The following is a 10,746-nucleotide window of genomic DNA, read 5'->3' on the forward strand; positions in this document are numbered from 1 at the left end:
TTAAGAATTTTCTTAATTTTTAAATATATTTTAAATTCACACAATGACTTTGAATTCTTCTTACTTTTATTCTTAAAATTACTCTTTTTTTTTCTTTTTTTTCCCTTTATTTTTCATCTTTCCTTTTGTACTAAATTCTTCGTCTTCTTCCTTCCATAATTCTCCTTCATCTGCATTTTTCTTTCTTTTTTATAGTTAAACATTATAAAGTCTTCGTCTTCCTTTTCTTTTTGAAAGGATATTAAATAGTCTATACTTTAAACCCATGAGAGTAAATGTTTAGCAAATTTTAGTTTTACTTCTAATATTGTGTTTCACGAAAGATATTAATTAGGAAGATAAAAAAATATGGAAAGTTAGATGTGACACACAAGAATTCCCTTTTTGTGACAAAAAATAATTTTGTTCTTCATACATTTCTTTCCTTGTATTTCTAAAAAACAAACCTAACTCGTCTTATTCTGACTGTGTCCGTCAATGTAACCAAAAAAAGATACTAATAAGTGCTAACTTGCCTTTTAAATTTAATAATTATAATAACCAGCTCACATGTAAAAGTTATACAATAGAAAAATATAGAACCAACTAAAAATGTTTCTACTATTTACTTTTCAAAACATAATCACTTTGAACATTTTCTAAAATAATTTTATAAATATTATTTTCAGAAACTATACTTTTCCATAAAAAGTAACCAATACATAATTTTTGTGGTGGAAAAGTTACACCATTCACCCGTGCACAAGGGGTTTAATTCTTGCGCAGAGGGTCCATCATACATACCGGAAACACTGAAGAATTATATGAAAGAAAATGTAAAATGATGGAATATTTTTAAAGATAAATTTCTGACAAAATCGACACATAAACATCCATACTTGACTTCAAAAACCTTCAATTTCCTATGCTGCTAGGCCTGGTTTTTTATTTAAAAATTTGTAACATAAGCCAATTGAATTTCAACATAATTTAAAAAATACTTTGATAAACTTTTACTCTTTTTTACAAAAGATAAATAAATAATAAAATCAGTGGCATTACATCCAAAAAAAGTTTGGAGAATTTTCACTTAATATATAAAATACTGCATATTTCTTTCTTTCCTTTCATCATCACCTTTTACAAAACTTCCATTACAAGCTGATATGAGGTCCATGATGTTAATTATGTGTGTGCGTGTACGTGGAAGATATCAGATAAAGAGAGACACAAAAATATATAAGTGATTTCGTTTTGAAGAAGTGGAGAGAAGGAGCTAGAGAAAGGTATACATAGAATGAGGTTATGCAACTTCGTGTGTGAAAAACAAAGGTAAACGTCATGATTCCATTCTATGCAAGAGTGGAATCATAATGCATGGATTAAAGAAAGAAAAAAAAGTGATGCTGCTAGTTGTTATTTTTTCAAGAGCTAGTTAATTATGTTCCTGACTTCAGTTTTCATGCTCTACTGCATGATTTGCAATATATTGTTGCTCTCTGAAATATTGAAAACATGCATTGATATTTGAAAGAGCAGTAGTTTGGTTTGTACAAAAAGGGTTGAAGATGGACCAAAAATGAAGAAAAAATGGTGATTTGATTAAGCAACATAAATAGTTTTACGGTGTTGGTGGTGTAAAATCTTTTTGGGTTTGTTTTTATTAGGGTTAAGACCCACCAAGAGGTGGTCATTTTGGGCGGTAGCTAAGAGGGAGGGTCTGATGAGCTAAAAAGATGGGGATTGAGAAATGTTATTGAGTGGGATCTACTTTGGGTTGAAAGAAGCAAAGATGAAATGCATAGATGGGGAATGTCGTTATGAGCACAAACGATCTGATTAGAGAAAATAATTCTTTGCTCCGCAAGCAAACTAGAATTTCCCACTTTTTGGTGTTACATTTTACATTTTAGCTCTGTTGCACCTTGCTCTTCAGTCAAACGCATGCTCATTCCATCATTGGCACATAACTGCTACATGAAACTTATCATTACGCACTAAAATTCTATACACCCTACTTTCTTCATTAACTATTAGGCATATTTAAATCGATCGGCTAAATCACAAGAGAATAATTCCTAATATATCAATGGCACCAAAGAGGATGATGATTTGGAGGTTGGGTTTTGCGAACTGGATACACCTGATGACGATGGAAAGGAAATTGACAATATTGTAGCTTTTGATGCTGACCAATCGGATGACAACGGTGACAAGGAGAATGTCGAGGAGCACGAGGTTGAATTTGAACTACTCAATGAGACCATGAATGCGCAGGTGTATCTAAGTGCACCTCTAGATAAGTGGTTAAGGGAATGTGCTAAGCAGAAGTGAAGTGTCTAATGGCATGGTTCTTAGAAGGCGAAAGATGTTTTCGAGAGCTGTGGAAGTATTTGAGCTGAGTTTGAATTGTTTGTTCGTTATGTCTTTTAAGCTTAATTATACATTTGATCTCCGTATTTGTTAAGTTGGTTAAATTTCGGCTTCATATTTCTTTTGTTTAAAGATTTGTGAAACGATCAAGGCTTCTCCAGAAAATGGAATGTGTCAAGATATGCGCATGAATGGAGGTCACTATTTTGGCCAAGTGAAAACTTAATCTCAAAGATATAAACCTTCAAATGAGTTTCTATTTGCAACGCATCAACCTTGTACTAAAGCAATGCCACTACACCAAATGAAGGTCATATAACAGAACAATCAAAGAACTTCAGCACACATCGAAGAGATCTAACAAAAAAATCTATTTATTTATGGAAAAGAAGGAGCCTCAGGAAGTGATGATGATAACGAGGGCTTCTCTTTTCTTAGTTCCTTGACAACAGCAGCAAGTGCTTCTGGATTGACTCCAAGATCACAAAGTGCAATTAGAACCGAAAGTGTGTGACGGTCTAGACCCGTGTCAAGTATATTGGACATATGGAACGCCAGGTCTAGAGATTCTCGTGCAGCTCGAGCAGCTTCCGGATCCATACTTTTAAGCTGAGAAATGGGCAGAGTATATCCAATTCATTAGTATTACAAAAATTAAATCACCTGAACACATGTCACAGATTCAGATATATAACAAAAGTTAACAGATTGTTAGGATCAAGCATTTGAAAAAGTTGTGATTAGAAAAAACAAGGTTCTTCACTTTACAAATTTATAGTATGAGCATAGTTATAATTTCCGTTTTTAAAATTCTCTACTTGGATGATAAAATTTGACAATTACCATGAAAATAAGGAGAGAAATTAGAGCTCAACAGATTTGAACTTTTACAATGCAAATTCGTGTGCACACGCTCACACACACATACTAAAATCTTATGAAATGCGTGGAGAGCGTGATTAGAAGCCAATCTTGAAATAATAATGATCTTCGAGATAGACATAATGTTAAAAAAGTATACTCCTTGATTGCCTCAATTCTAAAGCTGAGGCAATTCTTTAACTCCACTGGGCATGCGAAAAGGCTTGACATAAAAAGAAAAATCCCAACATTCCATACCTAGTAGAATTATTTAAATTTTCTTCAATCTAGAGGAACAGAAAATATCACTTCGGTAGTTTTGAGGTTGGTTTTCTTCTATGTTGAAATCTTTAAGCTTTCACACCATTTTGCAGTTCCTATAGTGTGCCAATTTCCAACTTTCAAATTGCTAAGCTATAATAGCATTAAAATTCAAGTACAAGTCCCTTTGATAAAAATCATATTTTTTTAAAAAGAAACAAAACTTGAATTATTTTGTTAGATGTCAAATGACTATTTCTTCTTCCTCAGCCATTAGTTTGCAAACTAGTTTTAGCGAAATTTCAACCCTAGAATAATTAGAGATCGGAGAAAGTAACTTTTGAAATTTCTTATGGAGTGTCAATCAATTTCTTCCTCACACAGGTGTTCTTCCTTTTTCTTCTTGTTTTTACAGCAGAGCGGAGGCAAAGCGTATTAGACTTTACCACATAGATCTGCTGCTCTGTTTGAATCCAAACAGCATAGCACGGCCCAAAAGTAAAAAAGAACAAGCATTGGCATCACTGGCCCAAAAGAAAGATGGATGAAGTATGACTGTCTCAAAGGGTAGATGAGAATGCTCTTAAAAGGTTTTTGTGACACTACATAGTAAAAGAATTGCCTAGGTTATTGTCTTTCATTATAGTTCAGTCTGAACGTAGAAGATAAGTTACATGATAAGATGTCTTCTAAGACTTACAAAGTGTTTGGATTTGCATCCTCAATCCATATTTTCACGTCAATGTAAAGATGCAGAAGCAACTTTCTGTTAGTTCAGAGTTGACGCACATATGCAGAAGCAATTCTTAGGATTCACCAAATTATTTTGGATTTCAGTATTTTCTTAACTTGTCTCACGAGACTATGTAGGTATGTAATCTCATAATTTAGTTTTTTAATTATTCATGAGAAACTTTATAGTAATAATAGAACAATAATAAAAGCACTTAAACGGTATTTAGTCCTATATTTTTATATTAGTTAAAAAGCCTAAACACTCATGCAAGGAAACAATTGAAATTTCCATAGGAGAAATAAGGATGAACTACTACCATGCACCAAACCTGATTTTGTTATAGGTCCCATTCAGATGGAACTGACCTCACTGTGGTGCGACAAGGTAAGGGAGGCCCAATGGAATTTTAGATACTCAAGGACAATATATGGGTTCCTAATCAGACAATTCTAAACGGTCTTGTCATCAACATTAGAAACACAATTTTCAGTAAGACTCACTGTTTCTTATTCTAAATAGAAGGGAACAAAATCATTTTCTTAAGGGGAGGGTCTTATTCTTGGTGAGCAGAGCAATGGGAGCAGAACAAACATGCAACTGAACTTTACCCATCTACATACATATAGAATTAAGACATTTGGTTACGTTGTTTTTAAGTTCATGTATATTTAATTTCCCGAATTGTTTTAAGTTCATGTTTGATGGTTTCTCAGATAACCATAGATTTTGAGTTTAGTTTTGACTTTCTTGCGACACTAGTGGTGCAGACTCCTTTTTGGCAAAATCATGGGTAGTGAGACTTTGGGACTGGTTTTCACATGTTCCAAGTCACAGTGAATCTAGAATAGATGCAGGGAATTATTCTCAAATGCTATGAACTAAAAAAACCCAATGAACAGGGCTAATTGGGCATAATTAGGCAAAAAAATCTCTACAGAATCGGCAAAGAAACTGCAAGACAGTTGAGAAAACAGAAGTCAAGCAATGAAGATGGATAAAACAATGAACTTGAAGTAACATTGCAGCAATTACACCAAATTCAAATAAATTAAATTAACCCTAGATTATAAAAGTAACGAAATCAAACAATAAATTTAAATTCAAACAAATTAAACTAACCAAAAGCAAAACCTAAATTACATAGATAAAAGAATGTGATAGACTGACCTTGCAAGAACCACACACCAACACGTTCTTTAAAACGCAATACAGCAATCCAATGTTGAGCTTCAAAGACGCACCAGGGCAAGCAACCGAGAGTGGGTGTGAGAGATTGAGGCAATAAACAAAAAATTGGTAGAACGAGAGAGAAGAGCGAGAGACTTACAAGACCTAATCGCAACCACGGTGAGAAGGTGAGAGAGAGAGGGAGACGATGGCCGGTGAGAAAGGAGATAGAGGTGTGATGAGCCTTTTCAGTCACGTTTATAAGTAAATTGAAATAATTTATAATGCATCAGTAGTTGGAAAACTAATTGGTATTGGAATTAAACGAGGTCCTTCCTAATTTTTACTAGTCATACATGATTTTCCTTATAGGACTGGGAATTGGTTTATTTAACAAAAGAAACAGTTCCTACTTCTAAAGAATCCTAATATTCAAATAAATAGTATATTCTTTGCCTAAGTGCTTCAAATGCTATACTACATTCAAGTGAATAGAAATCGAAGATAAGGAAACAAGCTAAATTCAATATATATGTTACATGTCAAGTAGCTTTTTAAGTGCGTTATGTTTCCGCTACAATCAAAGAGGAGAAATAAGGCACACCCTAAAAAACTAAAACTTTTTTATTCCAATCCATTGATGAAATTAATTCTCGACCTTATGCACAAACAAAACCATTTTCAATCTCAACTATTTTTATCCCCTAATACCAGTACTTTGCTAATTTTGTACCGCTATTTTTCCATATCAAAACAACAAATTGTATTTTACATTCACTTTCAAATTTAATTACACAAAATATGCAAGAGAACTTTGTCAAACCTTTAGATTGAAAGCTCAAAATCTTAGAAGTCTCAGCCAAATAATTTCCGTTCAAAGCCCTGCAAATGAAAGCAAGAAGTGATTATCACTTATAAAAAAAGGATTTATAACATCACCCATGAATTATGTAATACACAAATCCAAATTTCAAGTAGATAATAGTCAATGCAATGTCAACAAACACATCTAACTCTAATCCAAGTTTGAATAACAACCCATGAATTATAAAAATCACGAGAGAGAGAAAAAGGATAAAAGGGATGTGGAGAAGAGAGGAAGAAAGGGAAAAATGACGGTGGAAGGTAGACGGTGGGAAAGAGAGGATAAAGGGGAAAAGGGTGGTGGAAGGGGGAATAAGGTGAACCCAAAAAAAAAAAATCAAAAGGGGTTACAAAAATAAAAAATAAATTCTCACATATGTCATCTTGCAAACGACATTAACTAAAATCGTCTTATTAAGTTTTAAAAGAAAAATAAGAAGTAAATTAAGTCAAAAATAAATACAGTGAAATTATTGAATGAAAAAATCACTAAATTACTAAATAAGCCTAATTTAAAATTTTAAAATTGTTTTTAGTATTTACAAGATGTTTTATTTAGTCCCTATAAGGAATATTATTTAGATATTAAGTGACACATGGTAGTAAGATAAAAAAAATCAATTTTAAGGATGAAAACCAAATATTCTCCTTTATAAATACTAAATTCAAAACATGCCATTTAATAAGAATTAAAAACACATTGAAGTCTAGCTTAAAATAAAACAAGATTTAATTAACATTTAAAGGTAATAAAACAATCAGACTAATATACAGTTTAAATTTTAAAAAAATTAAATCTTAAGTAAGTTGTGTATGAAGATTATTTAGAAAAGTTAAACCAAAACGAAGCCTTCACATGCCTCCTCTGGTTACATTTAGCTGTAGAAAGTATGAAACTATTTCTCAAAATTACACCTATAAAGAGTTGGACACACAAATGTCTTATCCTTTTCAAGGGGTAACTATCCTTATCATTACAGCATCAAAAAGATCTTAAAAAGAATTGTGAACTATATAAAGTTAAGTACAAATTTCTTGGATGAACCATTATTGCAAGCAATCAATCTTGGGTTCTTCTGGGGAATATACTACACTCATGAGGCCAAAGCCTACTTGCAAGATGTTGCAAACAAAAATAATTCCATAGGGAGGGGGCACTCTAAACCAATTTGATACCTGTAGCCAGGCCATCACTACACCGACCTCTGAAAAATATGGTGTGCTTTTATATGCTTTACTCTTATTCCAAATTCCAAAATCCCAACGCACATTTAACCTTTCACTTTAATTCTTCATTCCAATGCATTACATTCTTATTTAAACAATCATAAACCTAAATCAACTATGCTCAAAGTTGTGGTCTACAACGTTACTAATCACATTCATTGCACCTATCACACTCAACAATTTCTTATGTATGGAGTGATTTTTATTTTACACACTTCTCCCCACCACGTCTCTATAGTAGGGGTGGGATTGGCGGATTAATCAGGCCACTGGACAAAAAAAAGGAAGTAGAACAATAGTTAGAATTCTATGTATGAGTTTAAGTTTTACATTGGATAAAAACGAAAAAATAGAACATCATATAAAGGTGAAGATCCATTGATTCATTGTTTTAAGGTTTTATGTAAAGAGTGGTGTCAATATTTTATGTGATTAGGCTCAGATCTCATTGGTGCTATATCTCATCAGTTAACCTCCTCCTTTATCAACCTAACAACGATCTCTCTAATCTTATTATCCTAGTATCGATCTCTTCAATTCGGTTAGTCTATCTGTCCGATATTATTAAAAAAAATTAAGTGTATTAAAATAAGTGATAAATTATTTAATGAAAAATTTAATTACAAATAAAAATATTATATTTAAGTAAGTGATAAATTATTCCAAAAATAATTCGATCTCAGCCTGACGAGTAACTTGATATGAATCCGTTTTCCGGATTGTAAAAGTCAAATTGTTTTTACATGAATAATAAATCTTGCTAAGTAGTACTTCAAAATTAACAAAATGAAACAAAATTTTGCTCTCTGATTTTTTTTCCGCTTCTGTCATAAGTTGTTCTCTGCCTACCAACTCAAAGACTAATTTAATGTGATATCACAAGAACTTTTTCACACTTTACATAATAACATTGACTATATATTTTGTTTGAAAAAGTGAAATAGACAAAAACCAAGTGGATTTTATAACCGACGCTTGCAACGTATTATGTAGAGAAATGGTAACACATTTTACGTTCATTTGAGACAAGATATAAAGATAAAATAATTGTAAAATTTTATATTTAAAAAAAAACAAATAAAAAATAAGAAAGAATAATATCAAATAAATGGAAAATATTAAAATGTGTCAAATAATGATTTTCGTGTGTCATGTATACTCCTCCATAATGATAATTTTTTCTTATCTGTACTGTTATCAAAAGCTACATCTTTATGTTATCCCCACTCAACAAATAAGTGGTCCATAAATCTGATGGTATTTTTCTCGGAGTGATTCTTCCTACACCTCACTGCCTTTATCCTGCACCCCCAATTTTACTTTTTTACCCTTCATTAATACCGCACTTCGGAGTGCGTTTTAATTAATTTTTTCCTAACCGCACTTCGAAGTGCGTTTCTATTTTAATTAATTTTTTCCTAACCGCACTTCGAAGTGCGTTCCTATTTTAATTAATTTTTTCCTAACCGCACTTCGAAGTGCGTTTCCTATTTTAATTAATTGTTTCTTTCTTAACCGCACTTCGAAGTGCGTTTCCTATCTATTTAATTGTTTCCTAACCGCACTTCGAAGTGCGTTTCCTATTTTAATTAATTGTTTCTTAACCGCACTTCGAAGTGCGTTTTAATTAATTTAAATCCAAAATAATATTTAACATTACATATAATAATTATTATTTAATTCAATAAACAATTTAATAATTATTTCAATTTTATAAAAAATTAAAAAACTTAAATAAAATTAAATACATAATAAATAATATATTAAGAAAATAATAATATGTTGAAAAATAACAAATTCAACAAAATTTAACAAACAAATAAATTATTCAAAATATATTAAAACAAAACATTTTATTTAACAACTAACATAAAAAATTAAATTTATTATACTAACCTAATAAAAATAAAACCTAATAAAATAAATATATACTAACCTAATAAAAAAATTAAAAAACTAAATCCTAAAAATCTAACGCACTTCGAAGTGCGGTTTGTCTCAGCCTGCCGCAGATCGAAATGCGGTGGTGGGTTTTTGCTTTTCGCAGATCGAACTGCGGTTTCTCTTTGGAGGTGCAGGAGGAAGTTGCCGCAGTTCGAAATGCGGTTTCTCTGTGAAGGGTATTATTGGAATTAAAATATATTTTGGAGGTGCAGGAAGGATAACGTGAGGTGCAGGGAGAATCACTCTTTTCCTCGTGTATCATGGCGTACAAATTAGCCTTTCAAGAACAAGGTTTTGGTTTGGTCATCTTGAAATGCAGAGTTATAACCATTTATAGAAACTAGGTTAATGATGGCTTCTGTCACCTTATTGTCTTGCTTTTGCCCAAGTCCAACATATATGAGTTAAAAAGATATGATTGCGGATGTTCTTTACTTAACAAGTGTAAAAGCATACCAATGAAAAGGCCTTCAAGACTCAACCCACGTGCTAATCCAAAACGGGTAAAACTCCAAAGTGTTCCTGTTGTTTTGGTGAGCCTTGGCCTATAACCTACAAGCTAAAGGTTATTATCCCTACGCTACAACTGGCCTTAAGATATATTTTGCTTGATGACATTGACCTAAAGTAACAGCAAAAGACAAAGAAGTGTATCATCAAAGATATTTCGTATTCATGTAACTGTAGTGCATTTGTTGGTATTTGATGCAGTGATATAATCTATGAAACTATTTTTTGACATAAGAACAATGGAAGAATAATAAACTTATAGTTTATTTTCCGGTTGTTGCATATTAATGATATTGGCCAAGCAGGAGTGTTGGAATGTTGTTCAGGAAAAAGTACAGATACAAGATCACCACCAAGAAACATGAAAACACAAGAACTTTTCCTATGCAATCGAACTTTTCTGAACAAGATATTGTGGTTTTGTTTGTGGCATGCGTGGAAGTTTTTACACCAATTAATTATCACGCACACGGACTTACATAGTCATCACATACTCACATGCAAGCCGTTGGATAAGACTTTGCCCTACTTTAACTTTTTTTTTCAAGCGGTCCAAATTATGCACATATCTCACATAATTTGTTTCCATTTTGTACCCGCTTTGATTAAGTGGATCTGGACCCACTGAAGACCCTGCGAGTAAGAGAATAAAATAAAGATAGGCATTAGCTGACCTATCAAATAGAGTGTTCTACTTCTGCATACGTTCTTATGTTTTCAACCACAGCCCAACTTTGTTGTCTAAAACAAATCATATAATAATTCTATTTCATTTCGGCAAGATTTTGATGCCAACTGGCTTATAAAAGGAGGATACATTGCTA

General features: G+C 32.2%; 1 protein-coding gene across 4 annotated transcripts; it reads right to left on the reverse strand.

Moving 5' to 3' along the window:
- Positions 1 to 2,567: 2,567 nt before the first annotated feature.
- On the reverse strand, positions 2,568 to 6,557 carry LOC124828203 (mitotic-spindle organizing protein 1A-like). Of its 4 annotated transcripts, XM_088105173.1 has the most exons (5): positions 6,416 to 6,555; positions 6,201 to 6,259; positions 5,538 to 5,621; positions 5,378 to 5,437; positions 2,568 to 2,961 (listed from the first exon to the last, which is right to left on the reverse strand). In XM_088105173.1, exon 5 carries the CDS (start codon positions 2,950 to 2,952, stop codon positions 2,731 to 2,733), a length of 222 nt encoding a protein of 73 aa, XP_087961299.1. In that variant the 5' UTR covers positions 2,953 to 2,961; positions 5,378 to 5,437; positions 5,538 to 5,621; positions 6,201 to 6,259; positions 6,416 to 6,555; the 3' UTR covers positions 2,568 to 2,730. The 4 variants fall into 4 exon arrangements, with proteins under 4 accessions (XP_087961299.1, XP_087961300.1, XP_047157398.1 ...); XM_088105174.1 differs by having other exon boundaries at positions 5,378 to 5,450; positions 6,201 to 6,557; XM_047301442.2 differs by having other exon boundaries at positions 6,201 to 6,556.
- Between the last annotated feature and the right edge of the window lie 4,189 nt (positions 6,558 to 10,746).

The sequence above is a fragment of the Vigna umbellata genome, chromosome 1 (genome assembly GCF_029865625.1).
Source record: "Vigna umbellata cultivar VRB3 chromosome 1, Vumbellata_1.0, whole genome shotgun sequence".
Taxonomy (NCBI): Eukaryota; Viridiplantae; Streptophyta; class Magnoliopsida; order Fabales; family Fabaceae; genus Vigna; species Vigna umbellata.